The 27,582-nt window shown below is 43.0% G+C and overlaps 1 protein-coding gene across 16 annotated transcripts in view; it reads right to left on the bottom strand.

Moving 5' to 3' along the window:
- LOC106601192 (nuclear factor I/Xb) overlaps positions 1 to 27,582 on the bottom strand; it is a 138,824-nt gene that overhangs the window by 69,297 nt on the left and 41,945 nt on the right. For 7 of the 16 annotated variants that reach the window (XM_045720379.2, XM_045720390.2, XM_045720385.2 and 4 more), the window contains exons 1-2: positions 16,642 to 16,922; positions 15,570 to 16,101 (exon numbers count right to left, since the gene is read on the bottom strand). In XM_045720379.2, coding sequence (XP_045576335.2) covers positions 15,570 to 16,101; positions 16,642 to 16,809 — 700 coding nt within the window. In that variant the 5' untranslated portion in view covers positions 16,810 to 16,922. Of the gene's footprint in view, positions 1 to 15,569; positions 16,102 to 16,641; positions 17,675 to 27,582 lie in introns of those variants that run through there. The other 9 variants (XM_045720382.2, XM_045720384.2, XM_045720389.2 and 6 more) reach the window with 3 other exon arrangements.

The following is a 27,582-nucleotide window of genomic DNA, read 5'->3' as shown; positions in this document are numbered from 1 at the left end:
AATACAAATACAAATAGTGACTGGATCGTCTCTACCCACAGTATCAAAGCCAATGACGAATTTTGAAAACGTCGCTTTACCCATGTGTGTTCTGGCTCTGGCCCAACCCATTGGTTTCTGAGACCAATCAGATGGTTTGAATGTGTTCGCATTATGTAAGGCCCTCATACTCTATTCTGGACCTCGAAGCAAGTTCCACTGTGTCTTTTCATTATTCCCCTCTAGTCAGGAACTGATTTAGAGCACTCACCTGGGACACCAGGTGGGTGCAATTAATTATCAAGTAGAACAGAAAACCAGCAGGCTCCGGACCTCGTAGGGTAAGAGTTGAATACCCGTGCTAAAAGGGCCCGGGAGGGAGTCAAATTCAGAGGAGAAGAAACAAACGTTTGCCCAGAGTAATGAATCTGGGTAACCAAGCAACCGAAATTGGCCGAAGCATTTGTAGACTGTCTGCTGCATGTAAAAGAGAAAGCTCTGACCAAGGTATGGAATATTCCACCAGGTCACTCCTGAACCTTCAGCGTGAATCGGCTCTCGCTAGAACCCATTCCGCAGCCAGAGCAGAAGGTAAAATAAACTCTGATGAAAGGAGCAGAAACAACAACAAAAAAGTAAGCATCAACTCTGTATTCTCTGGGGCCAAAACCACAGATAAAAATCGAACCGCAGAATGGAGGCCAGATTGCTCTAATTCACTGTCATCTCTGCTTTTTTACAGCAGAGCCTGGAGAGAGAGTGAGAGTGAGAGCGAGAAGTCCTGATTCTCCCGCCCACACCTACTCCTCTCTTCCATTCACAATGTCTCTTAATAAATTGTTTGCCCTCTCCTTTTAATGTCAGTCTCTAAATCATCAGCTCTTAAAATAAACACAGCGGCTTGGATTACTCTCTAAATCTCTGCCTGTGCTGCTAAGGAGCACGGGCAGAGGGACTCAGGCTCAGGTAATTCCGTTTGGGTGCTCCCCTGTAGGTTTGGGTTGCTGGAGGAGAGCCTCAATCATATTAAACAAAGTAGTATAACGGAAACTTGAGTACAACTCTGGAGCAGGGTGGTCTGAGTCAGATAATACAGCAACTAGCGCATGTTAGCACAAAAACTATAAGGCAAAGAGATCTGCAAACATCTCACGTCAAGAATCCCTGACTTTAACATTATTTGAACATCATCCCTAAGGCCATTTGAATTCAAAGTGAATTCTGACAAAACATACCATATGTTATTGGACCTTAACCAACAAATCCAAGTTTCCCAGTCAAGTGTGGTGACAGATTGCACCCAGTCTAGGACCGGTGGAGGGGACCAAGTCAGGGCCTGCTGTAGCCATTCTGTACACCCTCCACTCAGGGCAGGGGCACCCAGTATGAGCAGTGAGGCGAATCCCAGGTCCTGGGCCTACTAGGTGTGTGTGTGTGTGTGTGTGTGTGTGTGTGTGTGTGTGTGTGTGTGTGTGTGTGTGTGTGTGTGTGTGTGTGTGTGTGTGTGTGTGTGTGTGGCATCAGGTGTAAACTGGGGTTCAGGTGCTGGGTGGGTGAGTGGGAGCACTGGGAGACTGTGGGGAGAAGCAGGCACACATATGCTGTGCTACGGATGCCGTTTGTTGTCGCTTGCTCTGCCACTATTGCACACACGTGCGCATGCACAAAGGTGCACACACACACACACACACATACACACATACACATAAACATACATAGACTCACTCATAGGAGTTGAGATCTTTGGGGATCTTTCGGTTGTTTTGAAGGGCAAAAAAGATTGTGTTTGAAAAATGAAAGGGAAAGAGATGTAGCCTCATGTTTATGAAGTATAACACTATTTTCAAAGGGTGGCTCTGAACGGTACAGTAGCTCTGCCCCATGAGAGGAGGCTCTCTCATAGGCCCTGCATTTGAACTAATCTCATAACTGGGCCATCAAAACACGGAGACACTTCCTGTGTGCACAGAATGGGACACCTAGGATAGTCACTACTGAACCACTACTGCACCTTTAGAAGTTATTCAATGAACAAACATAGGTCTGTAACAGGCCCACTGAAGCTAAACTCTGAACCAAGGTCTCAGAGATCCCTCAGATGCGTTTGACTAAAGGAGACCAAGATGGAGTGAATCTTCTCTTTGAGTATGTATTCCTGTATTGGCATTTCTGCTTGAATTCAGACATATTCATGTTAGTAATGCTCTGTCTATTGGGTGAAACAGATCGGAGTGGATTCCTCTGGCAGCTCAGTGCCCTGCGGTTGCCTACGTTACGGGTCAGAGTGCCACAGCAACAGCCCAGCACCACACTCTGTGTGCCAATAGGAGCTGTCCTAGAAGCACCTTGGATACCGACCAGCAAAGGTATGCAGGGAACAGGGGTAGGTGCCATGGCAACCCCTTGCAGGGGCTTTCTGGTCAATTACTCAAAGCACAGGTATGGTTGTGTGCATCAAAAGAGCAGGCACCGGCCTCAGACACTAAATACCCCAAACACAATGAGTTGACTTCCAAAATGTGAGAGCTCATAAGTAAATACATAAATACATCAATATGCACCGTGCAATCTCATAAACGTGCTACTTTCTGCTTTAATCTTCTCCATAGTTTCTTATTGCTTGTGAAAAAAACATGTTGTTTTTCATTCTTTTATGAAATGTATGCATTGGAATTACCAATAAGAATCCAAAAGAGTCTGAAATTATAGGTGAGTGCAGAAGTGTTGACAGTTGACGGTTATAATGAGAATGTTACCATCCCAAATTATGCCTGTGGAATGGAGCCTCCGGTCCATATGAAAAGCAAACAGACGGCATAATGAAGTGAAAGTGTCAGCTGATTTTGTGCTGGAGCCCAGAGCCAAGTGGAGCTGAGCCCTGCTTCCTCTTTAAGGAGGGAATGACTGGACTGGGTAGCAGAACCCAGTAGAATAGCCCTGCTTCCTCTTTAAGGAGGGAATGACTGGACTGGGCAGCAGAACCCAGTAGAATAGCCCTGCTTCCTCTTTAAGGAGGGAATGACTGGACTGGGCAGCAGAACCCAGTAGAATAGCCCTGCTTCCTCTTTAAGGAGGGAATGACTGGACTGGGCAGCAGAACCCAGTAGAATAGCCCTGCTTCCTCTTTAAGGAGGGAATGACTGGACTGGGCAGCAGAACCCAGTAGAATAGCCCTGCTTCCTCTTTAAGGAGGGAATGACTGGACTGGGCAGCAGAACCCAGTAGAATAGCCCTGCTTCCTCTTTAAGGAGGGAATGACTGGACTGGGCAGCAGAACCCAGTAGAATAGCCCTGCTTCCTCTTTAAGGAGGGAATGACTGGACTGGGCAGCAGAACCCAGTAGAATAGCCCTGCTTCCTCTTTAAGGAGGGAATGACTGGACTGGGCAGCAGAACCCAGTAGAATAGCCCTGCTTCCTCTTTAAGGAGGGAATGACTGGACTGGGCAGCAGAACCCAGTAGAATAGCCCTGCTTCCTCTTTAAGGAGGGAATGACTGGACTGGGCAGCAGAACCCAGTAGAATAGCCCTGCTTCCTCTTTAAGGAGGGAATGACTGGACTGGGCAGCAGAACCCAGTAGAATAGCATGAATCTTCCACAGACTCAACAAAATAATAAAAGGTGTGTGTGCGTGTGTTTTATTGTATACTATTCTCCCACCATGAGTACATTTATGAGAAAATAAGCATTATAACAGTTATGAGCAGAAACTGAGCAGTCTAAATTAAATAGACAGTTGCCACTTGCCACTTGGTCAAATGTTGCCCATTCATAACTGTACACAACTGTATAGAATCAGCATGAAGCATTTCTGAAGACTTTTCTCCTAATTTGAGTTTTAGAAGTAAATATTTGAGTAACAAGTCTCACAATGCCATCGTGACTAAATTACTGTATCTAAAAGAATGGCCAATTGTTTATTAACTAATTCATTTAGAGAGTGAAAAACTAGTGGAAATAATATCATTGTTTTGATATGATCAAAAGTGCTGTCTCCTTCTCTGTTGGTTTGGCAAAGGCATGTTTGTTTTTCAGCTGCTCAGAGGCGTAGCGGGTTTATTTATTTATTAGATTCCCATTAATTAAAACATTTGCACTGACAAACAGGCAAAAGGACGCATTAGCACCTAGTTTACACCCTGCATCCCCTGGCTGTCAGCTGGCGTGGCAGAGCTCCGACGGCGCACACGCCTTTAAGTGATGCAGAACCAGAGAGGGTCTGAGATCGCCAGGGAATCTCAGCTCATCAACACAGACAGAATTAAACATCATGATATCACTGAATGGCAGTTAATATTGTACTAAAACAGAACTGTGTTTGTCTGCAGGGCTAGGAATGTAATTGTAGCATTAGCATGCCCAACTTGTTACTGTATGTTAGTGCCCCCATACCATGTCTTCCAAAGGGAGTGATGCCCTTACCTCTCTCTCCCTCACCTCCCCGTTATTTCAATGAACAAAAGAGGGGCTCTTGAGGCCGTGGGTGGATCCATAAAAGGAAGAAAGAAGCAGTGCTCCTGGTCCTTGCTGAATGGGGCCCTTTCACACTTATAGACGCCTGTTTACTCTAAGTCAATAATGGGCCTAATTTTCTGATCATTATGGAGTCATTCCACCCACCCCCACACCCATCGTTTTACGCTCTCCCATCATTCAGGCCGAATGTTCTCCGTGAAGGCCCAGGTCTCTGTCCAAACGGATTTGAGGCTCGCTCGCAGATGCAAATACAAGTCAATTGTGATTTGTTTTATTTTTTTGGTGTGCCTGTCAAACCCTCATCACGCCCCCTCACAAGCCATATTCTCTCTCTCCATTGTTCATCTGTGAGATGTGAAAAAATGCTATAGCAGCTGGGAACATAATCTATAAAGAATGACTATTTTATGTTATTTTGAATATAGATGTATTTTTACAGCGTGTTTACTATGCAGTTTACTGTTGTTACTTAGTAAATACCATTTTGTTATTTAGCATGAAGTCATTCTCCTTTCTCATTGGGCAAGATCTGAGAATGAGCCTCCATTTTGTTTTGGACCAGTATCCCTTACAGCACAATCACACTGAAAGTAGCAACACTAAAAAGTAATATGAAAATATTCTCACAATGTATCACCGTTTGATAAAATGCTGATTATTATATTATGAAATAAAAAGAGGTCAAGAAATATAAAATAATATACTATATCATCTACATTTTAGCGCTGATATTTCCTGTCGGCTCGCTAAAAAAGCCACAGACATGACGGAGGGAGATGAGACCGCGAAGGGGGGGAAGTGTTCATCGAAACCATCGAAAAAAGGTTAAAAACGAGAGAAAGAAAGGATCAGAAGGAGAGGCTGGCAGAGGCTGTGTGGCGGTTTGAAAAGCTGGCACCTTCCAAACAGAGCTGCAGCTTTGGGTGCCAAACGCTGCCAACCAGCCACACTGAGTTCTGCCCTGCCTCTCTTTGTCTTCACCATGGCATTTTGCATCATCTGTATTTAGAGCTATTCTTTTACATTATATTAGATTGAGTGATGTCACTACGGCCACAATTACTACTAATAACACCACTAACAATAATACAATAAATCATAATAATAGATATAGAATGAAACATTTAGAGTTCTCATAAAACATTTTTGGGGAAAACTATGTTGCTACTCTATTTAAATGGCAGAATTTGATAGGGAGTAAATAACATACTGATAGAGATCCCGTATCAGTATTTCCAGACTGTCTGTGCCTCCACTGTCCCGGGTTCCGTACGGAAAGAGCTGTCCCAATTACAGGACAGCCTTTCCCCGGCTCTGCTCTACTGGGCCGGGCTCGAGCGGATCAGAATCTGGCTGGGAACTGGGCGGGCAGCTCTCATCCCTTCTCTCGCTCCCTCGCTCCTCGGCACAGGGAGCTGAGAAAGGCCAGTCCACCCCTCCTGCGTGGGTATATGTTTTTGGCGACAGACAGATTTTACGCCTGGCGTCTGTACAAAAAGGCTATAAGAAATCAAGCAGTGAGACGACACAGCAGTAGAGACCAAAAAAATGCATAAAAATACAAAAACAAACATCCCAGCTCATCCTTCTTCAGCCTTTTCATTCAGATGAAGATGAACAAAATTATATTTATAAGGAGGGCTGAGACAACTAAACAATTGTATATGTTTCCATGCCCATGATGCTGTGCTTGCTATAATGTGTTATTTCACTACGATACATATTTTTTAAGTATGTGTCCATTTTAAATCAGTAAAAACAAAATGATAAGCACAAAATCATAATTAACAGAAAATAACATTTTAAAAATGCTGCCAAAAGGGTATACCATTACAATCCACAGTCACTCTAGATAAAATAATGAATTATTTGTAATGTGCAATTTAAAAAACAAACACCTTTTTTCTTGGGACAGCTAAAACCAAGATGCCTAAAGGAGACAGTTATATTATGCACTTGACCCTGTGAATGTATTGTTTTTATAAAGAAAATGGGATACTGTGATAAAGTATGTCAGTGTACTAACAAGCCAGTAAATGCACTGTGATTAGGGAGGAATTATGGGTAAAAGTGGTTAAGGAGTGCACAGTGTCCCCGCAATCCTAAACGCCTAACAGGTTGAATCTTTTCATCTGTTCCTCAGACTTCCTATCACCCTCGAATAATCTGTTTACCAGGGATTCCATACACTCTGCGCTCCTCACACACACAAAAAGGGAACTGGGAAAACTAGGGCCCTGAAAACGGGCCAAGCTAGGCTGTTTGAGATCCCTGCACCCTTTGCATATTAAAAACCCCACTGTGTCAATGACACTGTTCTGTCATGAGTGGCTCGCCGACGCTCAAACTTTATTGGTGCATTTATTCAAATGACAACAGCATATTAAACTTTCCATTGAGAGGGTTCACGGGGTGTTTTTCACATGAGATGAATGTGGCCCCCCTCACGCCGGTTCTCAGTATTTCTCTGTCGGCCCGGGTTACAGACCCAAGCCAGAACATTGGAGGAACACAGTTCTGTTCTTCTTCCAGAAGTCAGCAGTTCAGTTTGTTTATTGGCCAAGGAAAAGAGCAGATCTTTTTTCCTGTAAAACTCATGGTTCTTTTTAAAATACTTTTAATGTCCGCCGCTTTTCCTTCATCACCCTATATCTGAGAGACAAACACTCTAGGCTAAAGCATGACGTACCCAGACTTAAAGGATCCACATGACCGTGTGGTCCCATCCACACTCTCTCTGTGTCTGGGTACAGGGACAGAGACAGTATGAGACAGAATGGTGCAACAGCAGAATCAGAGAACATAGGACCAACGCCCATCCACAACCCCAAAACCTTCCCAGGCCTGCCTTCATAATAGACAAAGACAAAGACGCAAAGGGCTGGCTGTATTTTTGGGGGAAATACAATTCTGTGTCACATTTGGCAACTTCATATTCATTCAAAAAATCTGATAATACTATTATCTCCTTTTAAAGCTCAGGATATTGTGCAAATCATATTAAATCTGTACGATAGATAAGGTTGACAGGGTGTTAAGTCTTAACTCTCTGTCGGTCTCCAAGGCTCTCACTCTCTTTGTTCGGTTTGGTTAAATCATTCTCTCTGTTCTCTGCCGTGGTTTGTGAGATGGAGAGTCTGGGAGATGGAGATGGGCTCGTGGTCCCGGCAGGTCAGTGCCAGAGTCCACCGCACCGTGGAGCTGGCATAGGTCAGCGACCCAACAATGCACATCCCTGGACAAGATCTCTCCTAGCATGGTGGACAGATTAGGGGTGCACTCAGAAACATCTTTTTATCATCACAGAGCAGTAATGAGAGCCGTATGAGAGGGAGCACGCTCCAAACATGACTAATACTGGAACAGCGGCGATTCATCAGACTGACAAATATGGAACACACCGCACAAAAACATGAACTTTTCCCATCGCGCAGTGACCTGAGCTGGGCCTTGGCAGGGCCTGGCTGGCTGGCTGAGCTGTGCTTTATTCAACATCTGATCAAAGATGAGCTCAGCCCGTTCTTCCTCCACATCCCTGAACCATTATCATCAGCAGCATCAGGAATTACCTCAGGACAACCAGTCCTGGGTGACTGACTCTCACAGGTTAAACGCAATTGCATTAAGTTGGGTGAACAGCCAGGTATTTGTCTAAAATACTTTTGATAAGGGGCCTTGCAGCTGTGGAGCGGCAGTGTAAGCTGCTTTGATCAGTAATAGCTAGCCCTCACTGTCCCGCCCATAAGGCCTAAGTCTATAATTGGACAAAAGCACTACTGCAGAGGAGGAGAGGAGTCTCCTGTCACTCATACTGCAGGGGAAAAACCTGCAGCTGGCGACGGTGACATCAGTGGGCAGGAGAACTGTAGCACACCGACGGCTCAGATGCAGTGATAAGGCCTGGACTCTGATAGCTTCTGAAAGACACAGACACCCTGTGATAGGGAGCTAAGAATAAAACGGTAACATTGCCACTCCAAAGGTTAAAATGGAACCACTCACTGTTCCCCCTCTCTCCCCTACACTCAGTGAACTTTTAACCCCATCTCCTTCAGAGGCTCTACTGGTTCATGCTTTTTAAAATGGTACTTTTCATTCTTGCAGTGTACAGTGGAGGGAGTGTGGGCTGCTGTTGAGGTGTTACGGTGGTGAAGCTTATGGGCAGGAGAACCAGGTGGAGCCTATGGCTGTCCGCCGACAGTTCTATGCCGTCTCTGTAGAAGTGAGGAGGCCTGAAAGGCTTATGCATTTGCCAACAAGGGCAGCTCAGACCCAGCTTTTAAAACACTTTCTATTCGCTGACATGAGTGTGGACAAAGATGCAGGGAAACAACGATTTCAACAAAAGGTAACAAAAAACAATGATTTATGATGGAATACCACCCTGTACAGAGGCACAAAGCCAACCCACTGGGCAAAAAACGGTTAAATTGACATTGTTTCCACATCATTTAACCAAAATATTCTATGTGATGACGTTGAATCAACGTGGAAAACTGATTGCATTGGCAAAAAGTAATCAATGTAAGGGAAATTCCTATTTTACCCATCTTTTAACCTAAATCCAATGACACTGTGGGGAAAAAATTACGTTGAATTAACATTAGTTGACAACTCAACCAAATGTAAATCAAAACTAGATGTTGAACTGACGGCTGTGCCCAGTGGGAGTGAGAGAATAATATATTTAATTTTGCTGAACTGCAGCAACCATTTAAGTTTCAGAAAATAAATTAATCTTGACATACGTAAACACACGCACGCACGCACGCACGCACGCACGCACGCACGCACACACACACACACACACACACACACACACACACACACACACACACACACACACACACACACACACACACACACACACACACACACACACACACACACACACACACACACACACAGAAGGGTAAAACAGTATCGGGATGACTGGTGAATACTGGCACAGGGTAAAAGAGCTAAACTCTAAAGGGCGGCTTCACAGGGAGCTAATCTGAGCCTGGGTTAGCGGCAGCACATTGTGAAACAGGAAGACGAGCTCACAGAGGCCCAGCTAACTGACGTTGAGTTACACACTGTGCTGAAAAGAACACGGCATGGGGTACTCTGCAACAGAGGCCTGCAGCACCACGGTGCCAAGAAGCAGAATTAGGGCTCTGTAACTGTACACTTGCCTGGTGTAAGACAATACATTTCTTTAGCCCTATACTAATGGATAACCAAGGCAGGAGAGGGTTCTACGTACGTGAGGGTTCCATCAGCCCATACGTGAGTCAATCAACTAACTGCACCCACAGCATACCTGACTTCACTTTTCACTTGAGTGTTTCATTGCTAACCGACAATAGGAAACAGAAAACAAATGGAAGATTCATAAAATAGCCTCCAACACTCTACTCAACAAACTGGATGCAGTCTATCACAGTGCCATCCGTTTTGTCACCAAAGCCCCATACACTACCCACCATTGCGACCTGTACGCTCTCGTTGGTTGGCCCTCGCTTCATACTCGTCGCCAAACCCACTGGCTACAGGTTATCTACAAGTCTCTGCTAGGTAAAGCCCCGCCTTATCTCAGCTCACTGGTCACCATAGCAGCCCCCACTCGTAGCACGCGCTCCAGCAGGTATATCTCACTGGTCACCCCCAAAGCCAATTCCTCCTTTGGTCGTCTTTCCTTCCAGTTCTCTGCTGCCAATGACTGGAACGAACTGCAAAAATCTCTGAAGCTGGAGACTCATATCTCCCTCACAAGCTTTAAGCACCAGCTGTCAGAGCAGCTCATAGATCACTGCACCTGTACATAGCCCATCTGTAAACAGCCCATCTATCTACCTACCTCATCCCCATACTGTATTTATTTATTTATTTATCTTGCTCCTTTGCACCCCAGTATCTCTACTTGCACATTCATCTTCTGCACATCTACCACTCCAGTGTTTATTGCTATATTGTAATTACTTCGCCACCATGGCCTATTTATTGCCTTAACTTACCTCATTTGCACTCACTGTATATAGACTTTTTGTTTTCTTTTGTTCTACTGTATTATTGACTGTATGTTTTGTTTATTCCATGTGTAACTCTGTGTTGTTGTATGTGTCGAATTGCTATGCTTTATCTTGGCCAGGTCGCAGTTGCAAATGAGAACTTGTTCTCAACTAGTCTACCTGGTTAATTAAAGGTGAAATAAAAAATTAAAAAATTAAATTCAGCACGATCACAGTGGACTGTTCAGTTATAGAAAATGACGAACGCCAAAAGCAAAATCTTCAAACAGCAAATGTATAGTCAGACAGAAATTGCAAGGTTACTTAATAAACATGAAAAATGTGCTATGTCAAGACTCAAAACTATTTCATGCAGTCCTTATTGCTTTTCTCATAATCAAAGTCATGGAATAGAAAAAGATAAATTAAATTGTGTAATCAGAGACAGATTCAAATATATTATTGAAAAAAATATATTATTATTACTATTATTATTTAATAATTTCCAAAACAAAGTGTAGCATTATTTTAGTGATACCCAAGACAAGCTATCTAAACAGCTAATATATAATAAATGATAAATTCATCTTTAAAATTCTGCGGAACATTTGACCTCCGACATGGGGGCCTCTGTGTATCCACCAGACTAAGAGAAACGTAAAATTCAATATATACTATACATTTCCTTGACACCGGGGTCTCCTCCATTTCAACATTACATTTTCCATTCCAAAGTAAGTATCCACATGTTCCATACAAGTAACTGATGAAAAAGGACTGCTTATAGAGTATCATATAAAGTTTGTTGAGGAAACACCTGTGTTGAATTTGGTCAAATAAAAAAGTGAATAAACATACTAAACCAAACTGACTATCTACTATAGAGAAGGGTTGTCTCTGTACGCAGTGTGCATATGTGTGTGTGTGTGTGTGTGTGTGTGTGTGTGTGTTTGTTTGCATTAGTGTATGGAAGTCTCTGTGTATAAGCTATAAGAGTGTGTGTGAGAGAGCGGGAGCGAGTGTGTGTTGGCGAAGCGACCGAAGCAGGGCTGACTGTGAGGTGGGCTGCGGTGCCAGAGAGAGTAGAGCGCGGGAGGCTGAGGCTGGAGATGGGGCGGCTCTCCCTGCCTCAGTAGCCTGCATCCCAAACAACCTGGGACTGGGCCAGCTGTCACCACGCTCTTCAGCCCACAGACACACGACAGACTGCTACTGACACACACACACACCACACTAGAGGTCGACAGATTAATCGGAATGGCCGATTAATTAGGGCCGATTTCAAGTTTTCATAACAATCGGAAATCGGTATTTTTGGACGCCGATTTGGTCCATTTTTTTAATGTTTTATTATTTAATTTTTTAAACCTTTATTTAACTAAGCAAGTCAGTTAAGAACACATTCTTATTTTCAATGACGGCCTAGGAACGGTGCGTTAACTGCCTTGTTCAGGGGCAGAACGACAGATTTTTACCTTGTCAGTTTGGGGATTCAATCTTGCAACCTTACGGTTAACTAGTCCAACGCTCTAACCACCTGCTTTACATTGCACTCCACGAGGAGCCTGCCTGTTACGCGAATGCAGTAAGAAGCCAAGGTAACTGGCTAGCTAGCATTAAACTTAACTTATAAAAAACAATCAATCAATCATAATCACTAGTTAACTACACATGGTTGATGATATTACTAGTTTATCTAGCCTGTCCTGCGTTGCATATAATCGCTTAGGTACACGTTGCTCCAACCATAAACATCAATGCCATTCTTAAAATCAATACACAAGTATATATTTTTAAACCTGCATATTTAGTTAATATTGCCTGCTAACATGAATTTATTTTAACTAGGGAAAATGTGTCACTTCTCTTGCAAACAGAGTCAGTGATATGCAGCAGTTTGGGCCGCCTGGCTCGTTGCGAACTGTGAAGACTATTTGTTCCTAACAAAGACAGCCGACTTCGCCAAACGGGGGAAGATTTAACAAAAGCGCATTTGCGAAAAAAGCACAATCGTTGCACGACTGTACCTAACCATAAACATCAATGCCTTTCTTAAAATCAATACACAGAAGTATATATTTTTAAACCTGCATATTTAGCTAAAAGAAATCCAGGTTAGCAGGCAATATTAACCAGGTGAAATTGTGTCATTTTGCGTTCATTGCACGCAGAGTCAGGGTATATGCAACAGTTTGGGCCGCCTGGCTCATTGCGAACTAATTTGCTAGAATTTTACGTAATTATGACATAACATTGAAGGTTGTGCAATGTAACAGGAATATTTAGACTTAGGGATGCCACCCGTTAGATAAAATACGGAACGGTTCCGTATTTCACTGACAGGAAAAACGTTTTGTTTTTGAGATGATAGTTTCCGGATTCGACCATATTAATGACCTAAGGCTCGTATTTCTGTGTGTTTATTATATTATAATTAAGTCTATGATTTGATAGAGCAGTCTGACTGAGCAATGGTAGGCAGCAGCAGGCTTGTAAGCGTTCATTCAAACAGCACTTTCGTGTGTTTGCCAGCAGCCCTTTGCAATGCATTGCGCTGTTTATGACTTCAAGCCTGTCAACTCCCAAGATTAGGCTGGTGTAACTGATGTGAAATGGCTAGCTAGTCAGCCGGGTGCGCGCTAATAGCTCTGAGACTTGGAGTAGTTGTTTCCCTTGCTCTACATAGGTAACGCTGCTTCGAGGGTGGCTGTTGTCGATGTGTTCCTGGTTCGAGCCCAGGTAGGAGCGAGGAGAGGGACGGAAGCTATACTGTTACACTGGCAATACTAAAGTGCCTATAAGAACATCCAATAGTCAAAGGTATATGAAATACAAATCGTATAGAGAGAAAGAGTTCTATAATTCCTATAATAACTACAACCTAAAACTTCTTACCTGGGAATATTGAAGACTCATGTTAAAAGGAACCACCAGCTTTCATATGTTCTCATGTTCTGAGCAAGGAACTTAAACGGTAGCTTTCTTACATGGCACATATTGCACTTTTACTTTCTTCTCCAACACTTTGTTTTTCCATTATTTAAACCAAATTGAACATGTTTCATTATTTATTTGAGGCTAAATTGATTTTATTGATGTATTATATTAAGTTAAAATAAGTGTTCATTCAGTATTGTTGTAATTGTCATTATTACAATTAAAAATATATATTTTTTTTTAAATCGGCCGATTAATCGGTATCGGCTTTTTTGGTCCTCCAATAATCAGTATCGGTGTTGAAAAATCATCATCGGTCGACCTCTACACCACACCACACACACACACCACACACCACACACACACCACACACACACACACACACACACACACACACACACACACACACACACACACACACACACACACACACACACACACACACACTGCACAAACACACACACCACATACCACACACACACACAGACACACACACACACACATTCCACACACACACCACACACGCATCGCACACACACACACCACACACTCTGGATCCAGCATCACTACTCTGGACGGTTCTGACTTAGAATATGTGGACAACTACAAATACCTAGGTGTCTGGTTAAACTGTAAACTCTCCTTCCAGACTCACATTAAGCATCTCCAATCCAAAATTAAATCTAGAATCGGCTTCCTATTTCACAACAAAGCATCCTTCACTCATGCTGCCAAACATACCCTCGTAAAACTGACTATCCTACCGATCCTAGACTTCGGCGATGTAATTTACAAAATAGCCTCCAACTCGCTACTCAGCAAATTGGATGCAGTCTATCACAGTGCCATCCGTTTTGTCACCAAAGGCCCATATACTACCCACCACTGCGACCTGTATGCTCTCGTTGGCTGGCCCTCGGTTCATACTCGTCGCCAAACCCACTGGCTACAGGTCATCTATAAGTCTCTGCTAGGTAAAGCACCGCCTTATCTCAGTTCACTGGTCACCATAACAGCACCCACCCATAGCACACGCTCCAGCAGATATATTTCACTGGTCACCCCCAAAGCCAATTCCTCCTTCGGCCGCCTTTCCTTCCAGTTCTCTGCTGCCAATGACTGGAAGGAACTGCAAAAATCACTTAAGGTGGAAACTCATATCTCCCTCACTAGCTTTAAGCACCAGCTGTCAGAGCAGCTCACAGATCACTGCACCTGTACATAGCTCATCTGTAAATAGCCCATCCAACTACCTCATCCCCATACTGTTATTTATTTTATTTATTTATATTGTAATTATTTTACCACTATGGCCTATTTATTGCCTTACCTCCCTTATCCTCCCTCATTTGCACACATTGTATATATACTTTTTCTATTGTATTATTGACTGTATGTTTGTTTATTCCATGTGTAACTCTGTGTTGTTGTTTGTGTCGCACTGCTTTGCTTTATCTTGGCCAGGTCGTAGTTGTAAATGACAACTTGTTCTCAACTAGCCTACCTGGTTAAATAAAGGTGAAATAAAAAATTTAAAAAGTTTAAAACACACACCACCACACACACACACACACACACACACAGCCTTAAAGACATTAATTTATAGCCAGACAATTACTGTGCACATTAGCACACGCAGAGACAAACACATTTGCAGATGTGTTTGTTTACAGACAACACACCCCTAAATATGCATATTTTAATTCAGACAAATTTGCACACAAGCACCTGAACAAATTTACCAGCACAGACTTTATCTCTGGATAAGCACACATTTAAAGACACATACACAACTCAAAAACAACACACAAACTAAATGGTGTGTCAGTGGTGTCAAATGTGTTCTGTAACATGTTGTATAATAATTGTAATGTTGATAAGGCGTTACATTTGGAGCCGATTCTCTTTATTTATCACAGGTTAGCATTTGGTCTGGTGGTGCACGGGGAGGAGCGGGGTTTGGCAAGGCTCAGTGTGTGGCTGCAAAAGGCCTTACAAACTGACCAGTGTGTGTGTGTGTGTGTGTGTGTGTGTGTGGGTGTGTGTGTGTGTGTGTGTGTGTGTGTGTGTGTGTGTGTGTGTGTGTGTGTGGTGTGTGTGGGTGTGTGTGTGTGTGTGTGTGTGTGTGTGTGTGTGTGGGGGGGGGAAATAGACAGAGAAAGCTGTAAGGTGTTCACCAACTGACCTGGTGAGTGGACGAAGTAGGCCAGGTAGAGGTCGAGCTCCTTGACGGACACGCCGATGTGGTGGGGCTGGACGCACAGGCCGTGGTTGGAGCACTGGGGCGACTTGACCAGCCGCTCTCCGTCCGTGCTCTCCAGGGGGCTGCCCTTGAACAGGATGACCATCACCAGGTCCAACCGCCACACCTTGTCGGCCTGGCGCAGGCAGTCGATACGGCGGATCTTGCCCTTCTGGTCGGGGTTGGAGAGAACACAACAGGGGGGCTTCTTGCCCGTGATGGTGAGCACAAAGTCCTCACGGAACTCGGGCCGGATGTCCTTTCGGAGCTTGGCCAGCAGCCGCGATGCCCACTTCTGCTTGATCTCGGGCTTCTCACCCAGTAGCTCGTCCTTCACTGCGCGTTCTTCATCCTTTGTCATCCTCTTCTCGTGCTTCTTGAAGTACTTGCGTTTGCGGGCCTGCAGGTTGAACCAGGTGTAGGAGAAGGCACGGACATGGGGGAGAAGGGCCTCGATGAAGGGATGAAATTCATCCTAACGAAGGGAGAGAGAGACAGAGAGAGAGAGAGGGGTGCTCTGTTATTCTCATGCTGTATGGTGTCATGCAAGCAGCTGAAGATCAGTTATTGAAGATAGAAGAGCGATGAGGCAATTTACTGACATTTTTCCCCAAAGTAATTCCTGTTTTGATAGAATGTTAATGCACTGCCAATAGAGGGGATACAGTTCAGAAACAACTTACTTAGACAGGGCTAGCATTACCAACAATACCACTAACTGACATAATAATGATAATAATCATAATAATCATAATGATCATAATCATATCCAAAATGTAATAATACTGTAGGTACATACATACAATTACATTGCAAATAGTAAATTACTGGTCCTGTCCTTCTTACAAAAAAATATAATCTGAAAACACATTTAAAAACTATATTAAACTGTAATAACAGATGAATTTAAATTTAAAAGACAAAAGAGATTTAAAAATTCAAGTCAAGGTGAGAAAACACTTCTTTTTTTTTACATCCACTGTAAAGGAGAAGTTATTCAGCTATACCATAATACCTTCACTACACATTGCTCAGCGACAATGCCTAGATCTCGCCATAGTGTTCCTGTGCCAGGGTTGCCACACACCGGTCGTTCACCGCCAATCTTAGCCGCCACAAGACCACTGTTAAAATGTGCTGCTAAAAGATCTGCCATACCATTTCCTATCTCTCCTGCTGCCATGCAAAAGAAGTCTAACCAGACTCACATTTCAACAACAAACTGAAAGTGGACAGAAATCACCACAAAAACACACTGCAAGAGGAAGACAGACGGTCTGGTAGTTACCATTTTACACTCTCATCATAAATTTGGCACAAAGTTCAAAATGAAAAAGAATTCTCCAACACTCACAAATGTACAGCAAGTGCTGGTTTGACAGGGTGTAAAAAAATGTGCAGATGAAAAAACTTGTGGGTAAAAAAGATAATTAGCAGAAGATCTCAGGAATCTCCAGTTGTCCACAGTAAGCAGTGGAACAAAGTTAAACAAAACAAGATACTCCCCGGGTGTTCTGGGGGTCACAGCGTAATGCCGCAAAGGATCGCTGGTTAAATCTGGGACGGAAAGACAAAATACCCAAATTTAAAGAGAAGAAAACTAATATTGAAAAATAATGGAAATATGGTAAAAATAGAAAAGGTGAATGGTATTTAAGAACAAAAATTATCTAAATATAACAACTGGAATAGACACACTTAAAATAAACACTCTTCTTTTGCGCTTCCCCCCCCAAAAAGAAGGAAATAAAGCAAAAAAAATCCTTGGCAAAGCGTAATTGGTAGTGGTGTTTGCTCAGATCTGTGGGCCCCGCGTACGACTCAGAGAGACACACACACAGGCGGGGGGGCTGGGGAGTGCAGAGCACAGAATAGGAAAAAAAGGAGAGAACCGAATCAATGTTGGACAAGCGCGTACGACCGTTGGCAAAGCCGAGTGCTGCTTCTTTTTTCCCCTTTTCTCTCCAACTCTCTCTCTTTCTCTCTCTGTTTCTCTCTCGCCGTCTCTCGTCCTCTCCGCGTTCTTTCCCTAACCATTGCCTGAGCCTTTGCCAACACGAGTAGGGCCCACCTATTTGGCAACAAGATGCCTGTAGTCCAGCCAATGCGTTAGCTTCAAGAGCTGAAAGGGAGGGAAAGGAGAAAGGAGGGGGGGTTAGTGGCAAAGGGAGGGAGAGAGCAGGAGAGAGAATGAGCGAGGCAGAGCAAGAGAAGAAGAGCGGGAGAGAAAGAGTGTACGTAGTCCTGTCCGACAGTGCACAATTTGCCAAATCGACAAGTTCCTATCTGACACATAGGCAAAGTTCAGGGGACATGTATTTCTCGTACACCAATCCTAGCTACCCTCAGTCTGCTTCCATCTCCAGTATGGCCGCCATTGCCTCATCTCACTACCCCCACCCTCTCTTTCTGCTTGCGTAACGCCACCTTGGCACAGGATGGCAAGAGAAAACACACAGCTCCAAAATCCCACCAGCCCACAACCAGCAGCTGGTCTTGGATTTACCACAGGAACAAAGAGGGGGAAACAAACCCATCCTTTTTCCCACCCTGAGAGAAGATGCATCAATGTATCACTAGGTGCTTTAAAACCAAAGCATATACAGTACACTGCATGTCTATTACGAAGGGTAAAAGGAGGAACACCAACATATCGAATAGGCAAACGAGAAATACAATGGTGGGAAATGGGTGCTGTTCCGGTACAACTGTCGCTATGGCGCATTCAGCCCAATCTCATCAACACCAGTCCAAAATCAGGAGAGTCTGCAGATAAATCATTGAGCTTTATTTCTCAAAAGCCTCCAATGGCTGTGTCGTCCATGTTTGTGCCTAATAATGAGTGCCTTGCCTCCATGATGCATCTCTTTCTTCTACAACTGCTGGACAGTTTGCAGAGGCGTCTGAATAAGTGGATGTCTTATTGTTCTTTGGGTTGGGTTTGCAGGGTTTGTAATTGCTGCAAAATGGAAGAACGTCTCTATTTCTGGTCCACCATTTGCAACAAAGATGATGTAAAACACATTTGTATTAGTGCACGCTCACTCTGTACTACCGATATAATCTAATCTCTGGTTAATATGCTGCAGTATCATGCACTATTTCTGCTTAATCTTAGAACGATGAAGACAGCATCACACCAGCATTTAGTAGTTGGCTTCAAGATGGTCTGGCTCACACCCATCAACTTTCACAATGCACAATAAAGGACAATATATCCCTGGGTTTCTGTTCAATTTCTGTTGCTTTCTCTAATACCCATTGTTGCAGAACACAATGAGCATCTAACAAAAGACAGACAAAACTGACATTAAAATAAGAGGAACATCTCAACTGAAGATACACATACTTTATAGGGTGAGTGTGTGTGAGTCTGTATGTGAGTCTGTGTGTGAGTCTGTGTGCGAGAGAGAGAAAGAGAGAGAGAGAGAGAGAGAGAGGGACAGAGAGAGAGTGCTGAGCAAATATACCTGCATACGTGCATAAAATACAAAGACTCACACACACAAAAATAACAGGATATTGATACAGGGAAAACAAAAGATTAGACACTATCTGGAAATCAAGACAATAGCGGTTTAGGCCTTCATGAAAGAAAGGAGTGGTTTCCAGTACAGGGACCTAAGCAAAGTAGACTATCTGTGTGGTCATTAAGAATTTATAGATGCTACCACTGTGCAACGCTTTGCGGTTCAAAGTCCTTGCAAGTGCATTTTTTTTGTTAAAACCATAATCATCCAGTGAAGCACTACAGCAGATACAATTGAATCATGCAAATATCCCACATTCAAAACTGTGATGTGGTTTTAAAGGTCCAATGAAGCCGTTTCTATCTCAATATTATATCATTTCTGAGTAACAAGTAAGTACATTACTGTGATTGTTTTCAATTAAAATGGTTAAAAATAACAATAAGTTGCAAAGAGCAATTTCTCAAGCAAGAATTTTGCTAGGACTGTCTGGGAGTGGTCTGAGTGAGGAGGGGAAAACTGAAAACTAGCTGTTATTGGCAGAGAGGTTTGGAAATGTCTTCACACTGGTCACACACTGATTGAATCAACATTGTTGCCATTCCATTTGAATGAATTATATTGAACCAACGTGGAATAGATGTTGAATTGACGTCTGTGCCTAGTGGGTTTGCAATTGGTCTATTAACTAATTTACCGCCAGGTGATGTCACATTGCAGGCCAAAACGCCATCCCACCAAAACAGGCTGAAATTTCAGGCGGTCTTTTCAAACAACTCTTACACTTAAAAGGGCAATATCATTATTTTCACAATTTCACAGTATTATTCCACATAGTGTGGAAATATATATAAAACATTTTTTTACTGCACTTGTTCTTTAAGGTGTACAACCTTCATTGTCAGCAGTGCTCTGTTTCAATGATGATCTCCTACCTACCCACACACAACAACAAATAAACCCTCAGTAATGAGCTATATTTCTTTCCTACATATCTTCAGTATCTCCATCTCTTGTTTTCTTATTCAATAATCAATTATGTCAGCCAGCCACTGCTCCCAATGCATTTCTCTCTTTAGAAGCGGAATTTTGAAAACTGCAGCCTAACTCACCTCTCTATAAAAAATAAGCAAGTCCTATTTTCAGCCTCTTAATAGAGTAGGCAGCGCAAATCTGTGTTGGTGATTTATGGTATATCATCAAAATAAATCAATCACAGCACGTAGGGGGCCCACATGGGTAACTGGGGGGCCCTGACTTGATTGGGTAACTGATGAATAAAAAAATTACAAATAAACTGCATAATAAATAAATATGACTGGTCAAGTGTGTGAGTCAGGGGCTGGGTCCACTGTAAATATTCCAAATACACCATAGAGCCTAATTTAGCCATAGAGGATCAATAGTTTCAACAACAAAAAAATAACAGTGGATTAAGTGTTATCACAAGCGCATACAGGTAACTGCCAAAATAAAGGAAACACCAACATAACGTGTCTCAAAAGGGTGTTAGGCCACCAAGAGTTGCCAAAACAGCTTCAATGCGCCTTGGGATAGATTCCACAAGTGGACCTAAACCATGCCAGGAAATGCACCCCACCCCACACCATAACATATACTTTGTATCCCTCATTTACTCAAGTGTTTCCATTATTTTGGCAGTTATCTGTGTGCCTTCAATCGGGAAGGCCACAGTTTTGCAGCATGCGTGCCAAATATGCAGCTTGCTGCATTGTGGCCATAGACATAGAAAGGTTTCGGAACGTCTTACTCTGGCAATTTGACTGTTAAACTCATTAACACATTAGCAATGGCTGCCAGTCCTGATTTGAATGAGAAAAGCCATATATGGATTATATTTCTATGGTTGGTTGCGGCTGTAGGTTTTCTTTTGCATATTTCGAAATATAATCGCAGGAAGAATTTTCAGATTGGAAAACAAATACCTACTGCTGAAAAGAGAAGACTACTCTCAACAACTCCCAATTTTTTGCGACCAGCAGCACTGTTTTTCAAAGTAGTTCATCTTGAGATAGGCTATTGCCACGACCATCACCGTGACTAGCCTATGGCTTCATTTTCATCATTAGGTGAGTCAGTGTGCCACTGGAAATGTCATTTAGTAGCTTACTGTAGCCTATAACACTACCATTCAAAAGTTTGAGGTCACTTAGAAATGTCCTTGTTTTTGAAAGAAAATCACATTTTTTGGCCATTAAAATAACATCAAATTGATCAGAAATACAGTGAAGGCATTGTTAATGTTGTAAATGACTATTGTAGCTGGAAATTGCCAAGAAACTGAAGATCTCGTACAACGCTGTGTACTACTCTCTTCACAGAACAGTGCAAACTGGCTCTAATCAGAATAGAAAGGAGTGGGAAGCCCCGGTGCACAACTGAGCAAGAGGACAAGTACATTAGAGTGTCTAGTTTGAGAAACAGACGCCTCACGGGCATCTTCATTAAATAGTACCCACAAAACACCAGCCTCAACATCAACAGTGAAGAGGCGGCTCCGGGATGCTGGCCTCTCGTTGGCTGGCCCTCGCTTCATACTTGTCGCCAAACCCACTGGCTCCAGGTCATCTACAAGACCCTGCTAGGTAAAGTCCCCCCTTATCTCATCTCACTGGTCACCATAGCAGCACCCACCTGTAGCACGCGCTCCAGCAGGTATATCTCTCTGGTCACCCCCAAAGCCAATTCCTCCTTTGGCCGTCTCTCCTTCCAGTTCTCTGCTGCCAATGACTGGAACGAACTCCAAAAATCTTTGAAACTCATAACACTTATCTCCCTCACTAGCTTTAAGCACCAGCTGTCAGAGCAGCTCTCAGATCACTGCACCTGTACATAGCCCATCTATAATTTAGCCCAAACAACTATCTCTTCCCCTACTGTATTATTTTATTTATTTATTATTTATTTATTTTGCTCCTTTGCACCCCATTATTTCTATTTCTACTTTGCACTTTCTTCCACTACAAATCTACCATTCCAGTGTTTTACTTGCTATATTGTATTTACTTTGCCACCATGGCCTTTTTTGCCTTTACCTCCCTTATCTCACCTCATTTGCTCACATTGTATATAGACTTATTTTTCTACTGTATTATTGACTACGTTTGTTTTACTCCATGTGTAACTCTGTGGTGTTGTATGTGTCGAACTGCTTTGCTTTATCTTGGCCAGGTCGCAATTGTAAATGAGAACTTGTTCTCAACTTGCCTACCTGGTTAAATAAAGGTGAAATAAAATAACAAAAAATAAAAAAGAGTTGCAAAGAAAAAGCCATATCTCAGACTGGCCAATAAAAAGAAAAGATTAAGATGGGCAAAAGAACACAGAAACTGGACAGAGGAACTCTGCCTAGAAAGCCAGCATCCCGAGAGCTTCAGACTCTTGGCAATTTCTCGCATGGAATAGCCTTCATTTCTTAGAACAAGAATAGACTGACGAGTTTCAGAAGAAAGTTCTTTGTTTCTGGCCATTTTGAGCCTGTAATCGAACCCATGAATGCTGATGGTCCAGATACTCAACTAGTCTAAAGAAGGCGAGTATTACTGCTTCTTTAAATCAGCACAACAGGTTTCAGCTGTGCTAACATAATTGCAAAAGGGTTTTCTAATGATCAATTATCCTTTTAAAATTATAAACTTGGATTAGCTAACACAACGTGCCATTGGAACACAGGAGGAATGGTTGCTGACAATGGGCCCCTGTACGCCTATGTAGATATTCCATTAAAAATCGGATGTTTCTAGCTACAATAGTCATTTACAACATTAACAAAGTCTACACTGTATTTCTGATCAATTTGATGTTATTTTAATGGACAACAAAATGTGCTTTTCTTTCAAAAACAAGAACATTACTAAGTGACACCAAACTTTTGAACAGTAGTGTATATATATATAAATATATACACTGCTCAAAAAAATAAAGGGAACACTTAAACAACACAATGTAACTCCAAGTCAATCACACTTCTGTGAAATCAAACTGTCCACTTAGGAAGCAACACTGATTGACAATACATTTCACATGCTGTTGTGCAAATGGAATAGACAACAGGTGGAAATTATAGGCAATTAGCAAGACACCCCCAATAAAGGAGTGGTTCTGCAGGTGGGGACCACAGACCACTTCTCAGTTCCTATGCTTCTTGGCTGATGTTTTGGTCACTTTTGAATGCTGGCGGTGCTTTCACTCTAGTGGTAGCATGAGACGGAATCTACAACCCACACAAGTGGCTCAGGTAGTGCAGCTCATCCAGGATGGCACATCAATGCGAGCTGTGGCAAGAAGGTTTGCTGTGTCTGTCAGCGTAGTGTCCAGAGCATGGAGGCGCTACCAGGAGACAGGACAGTACATCAGGAGATGTGGAGGATGCCGTAGGAGGGCAACAACCCAGCAGCAGGACCGCTACCTCCGCCTTTGTGCAAGGAGGAGCAGGAGAAGCACTGCCAGAGCCCTGCAAAATGACCTCCAGCAGGCCACAAATGTGCATGTGTCTGCTCAAACGGTCAGAAACAGACTCCATGAGGGTGGTATGAGGGCCCGACGTCCACAGGTGGGGGTTGTGCTTACAGCCCAACACCGTGCAGGACGTTTCGCATTTGCCAGAGAACACCAAGATTGGCAAATTCGCCACTGGCGCCCTGTGCTCTTCACAGATGAAAGCAGGTTCACACTGAGCACGTGACAGACGTGACAGAGTCTGGAGACGCCGTGGAGAACGTTCTGCTGCCTGCAACATCCTCCAGCATGACCGGTTTGGCGGTAGGTCAGTCATGGTGTGGGGTGGCATTTCTTTGGGGGGCCGCACAGCCCTCCATGTGCTCGCCAGAGGTAGCCTGACTGCCATTAGGTACCGAGATGAGATCAGACCCCTTGTGAGACCATATGCTGGTGCGGTTGGCCCTGGGTTCCTCCTAATGCAAGACAATGCTAGACCTCATGTGGCTGGAGTGTGTCAGCAGTTCCTGCAAGAGGAAGGCACTGATGCTATGGACTGGCCCGCCCGTTCCCCAGACCTGAATCCAATTGAGCACATCTGGGACATCATGTCTCGCTCCATCCACCAACGCCACGTTGCACCACAGACTGTCCAGGAGTTGGCGGATGCTTTAGTCCAGGTCTGGGAGGAGATCCCTCAGGAGACCATCCGCCACCTCATCAGGAGCATGCCCAGGCATTGTAGGGAGGTCATACAGGCACGTGGAGGCCACACACACTACTGAGCCTCATTTTGACTTGTTTTAAGGACATTACATCAAAGTTGGATCAGCCTGTAGTGTGGTTTTCCACTTTAATTTTGAGTGTGACTCCAAATCCAGACCTCCATGGGTTGATAAATTGGATTTCCATTGATTATTTTTGTGTGATTTTGTTGTCAGCACATTCAACTATGTAAAGAAAAAAGTATTTAATAAGATTATTTCTTTCATTCAGATCTAGGATGTGTTGTTTAAGTGTTCCCTTTATTTCTTTGAGCAGTATATATATATATATATATATATATATCCTCCTAAGATTATATATATGTATATATATGCTCCTAATATTGTACAATCTGTTGTTGAAACTACCACAACACAAAAACCACATTACTGGTTAGAGGACAACCTGCAGAACACAGTCAGCTACAGTTTGGAATGTTGTATTTTGATTCGGGGGTCACCAAACAAATCGCATATGCTAAGCACCTGTCACTCAGAAACTTATTCCAGTGTCTGCCTGCCAGCTGAAAATCTTTGCCAGTGTGTGTGTGTGTGTGTGTGTGTGTGTGTGTGTGTGTGTGTGTGTGTGTGTGTGTGTGTGTGTGTGTGTGTGTGTGTGTGTGTGTGTGTGTGTGTGTGTGTGTGTGTGTGTGTGTGTAGGCCCCTCCCCCTCCGAAGAAGCAAAGTCTAGTATCCTACTGACATTGCAAACGTGATTCAGAAATTAGGGAGAGAGATTTTTAATTAGAGAAGAATGGATTAACCTTAAGGGTCTGAACAGACATATTTGGCGCCCGTGTGAGGCCTCTAAAACTAAGACGCACGTTGGGTCAATTTGATAATATCATACATATTGGAGCCCCCGTGCGAGGAAACTAAAATAGGATGACGATTTCATTTTGATTCAGCCTATATAAAATTGAAAAGCAGATTACATAATATACCAAGTTTATTATATACATTGTGGGAATTGTAGACCGGAATTATTGGTGCGTGTGTGCTCTGGAGAATCGCCTCCGTGTTGTGCTCTGACGTAGACAGTGGGTAGCATAAACTATACAGTTCTGTATGAGGGCTGATAAAGCTGAGAAATAGAGCGTTTGGCCAAACGCAGTGCTATTTCTGCCTCCCGCGTTTCAGACGCGTGTTGGCTAGGTCATTATTAATTTCTCGAGCGAGGACAAAGAGCCAGCCGATTGAAATTTAGTAGAGATTAGCTTGACCAGCGATAAGTATCTCTCTGTCTCTCTCGCGTTTCGATGCGAGTAGACCACGGTGCATTTCGTTGTTTGCCGCGAGTTCCGGTTAAAACATCGTCAAAAAGGGTTTGAACATAATACGTTATAAGTAAAACCTTTCCCTTGCCAAGGGAATCCTATGTTGTGCATTTTTCAGGCATAAAGTAGCATTAGCTTGCTCGAGATGCTAAGCTAACAAAAGGGAAAACAGCCATTTTGTTATGTGCAACATTGTAAATCCTCCGCCTTGCTGAACGGAAGTCCTGCCCTGGGTACTTCCGCTTGATTTCAGCGTGTGCCAGCAGGGACCTCTGAAGAGTCACCAGTACTTTCCTTCAAGAAGAATTAGTCAGGTGACACTCAAGTCGTTACTCATGATATCCAGACGGATATCGATGTCTTATTCAATTGAACTAATAAGTGAAATTGCCAGATTTACATTCTCAAGTGGATCATTTAAATAATATCCAAATTGATGAGTTTTCTAAATGAGACATTGTAATCTTTTTCCCACATTAACCTAGATGAATAAACCTCTCAGGTTAATTAAAGTTTAAATCCCAAATAGCCTATACAGGTTTGATTTATCATTAAAATTGATCAATCAGTAAAATGTGGTTTTTGCAAAACCCATTCAGTAATCCAGTACTGACAGAAGTCCCGCCCCAGCGGGAATCCCATGTGGCTTCGGCCCAAGGAAGAAGTGTACCATAGTGGGGAGTGTTCCCAACATTTGATCTACTGTTTACACTTATGATATCCAATCAATGGAGATTGTATGGATTATCATCTCATTCAATTTAATAAGTTAAATTGTTGAACATACCTTAATGTTCTTGCAATCAAATGAGACATTTTTAAACTTCCCATATTAACCTGGATGAAGCAACCTCAGGTTAATTCAAGTTTAATACCCAGATAGCCTACCCAGGTAGGATTAATCATTGGCATTGATTAATTAATTCAATTTGCTTTTGCAAATTCATTCACGTCCAACTTCCACATTACTGGTACAGTACTGATGGTTCGTCAACATCTATAAATAGATTAAACTTGTCTTTGCAGCTTCCAATGAATTCCAAACCCAAACATTGAAAAAATTAGGAACATTTTTCCTCAAAATGTTTCTAATAATGTGCAAGCTACCGAAGGAGGTGGTCACCACTCCTCCGCTAATTAGTGAACCTCCACCCATAAAAGGATTGATCTCTGACCTCAGCAGTGATACCAACCCTAATTATGCCATTAGAAAAACAACAGCCTAAATTGCGAACGCTCTCCAAAATCAACCATCAAACACAGGCTTTGTGACGGTTCTCTCCACTTTAGCACTTATGTATCGCCATCAAAGTTTGGCATCGATCCAATACCACAGTGCACAGCTGAAGCACGTGCAAGACATGGCTAACATGAGGGCAAAGGTGGAGAGAACTGAGCAACTATTGACAAAAGCAGGAAATGAAAACATTCTGCTAGCCGAGGAACTGCATTTGAAATCGGAAGAATTAAAAGTAATTGCAAATACTTATGACGATGAACGAGCACAAACTCTCCAACAAAATCGTCATCTGCAGGAACAACTCGATTTAGCCAAAACTAAATACGATGTAGTCCACTCCAAACTAGATAAATCTGTCGAGTTATCTATAAACAGGAGCGCACAATTTGATAACACGCAGGAAGTTTTGTTGAACGTTACTCAAGGTAACAATGTTCTACTCCAAATTCTGCAGACCAAAGACGATCAGTTGATGAACACAATGACAAAGTTGGATGACAAATCAGCAGAACTTATTGAAGTCGCTGACCAAATGAATGATGAGAGAACTCAGGTGATGAGGATGGAAATATTGATTTCTAAGCAAGCAGAGGAAATCTCATCACTGAATCTCTCGCTCCGTACTCGAGACCTCTATCTGCAAACCATGACAGATAAGTTTGAGACCGAAAGGAGCAGAGGTGACACTCACGTGTCCAAAATCGGTACTCTAAGCGCTCAAGTGGACTCTGCAATGCAGCAGAAGAC

The sequence above is a fragment of the Salmo salar genome, chromosome 06, assembly GCF_965601325.2.
Source record: "Salmo salar chromosome 06, fSalSal1, whole genome shotgun sequence".
NCBI lineage: Eukaryota > Metazoa > Chordata > Actinopteri > Salmoniformes > Salmonidae > Salmo > Salmo salar.
This window is presented reverse-complemented; position numbering and strand designations above follow the sequence as displayed.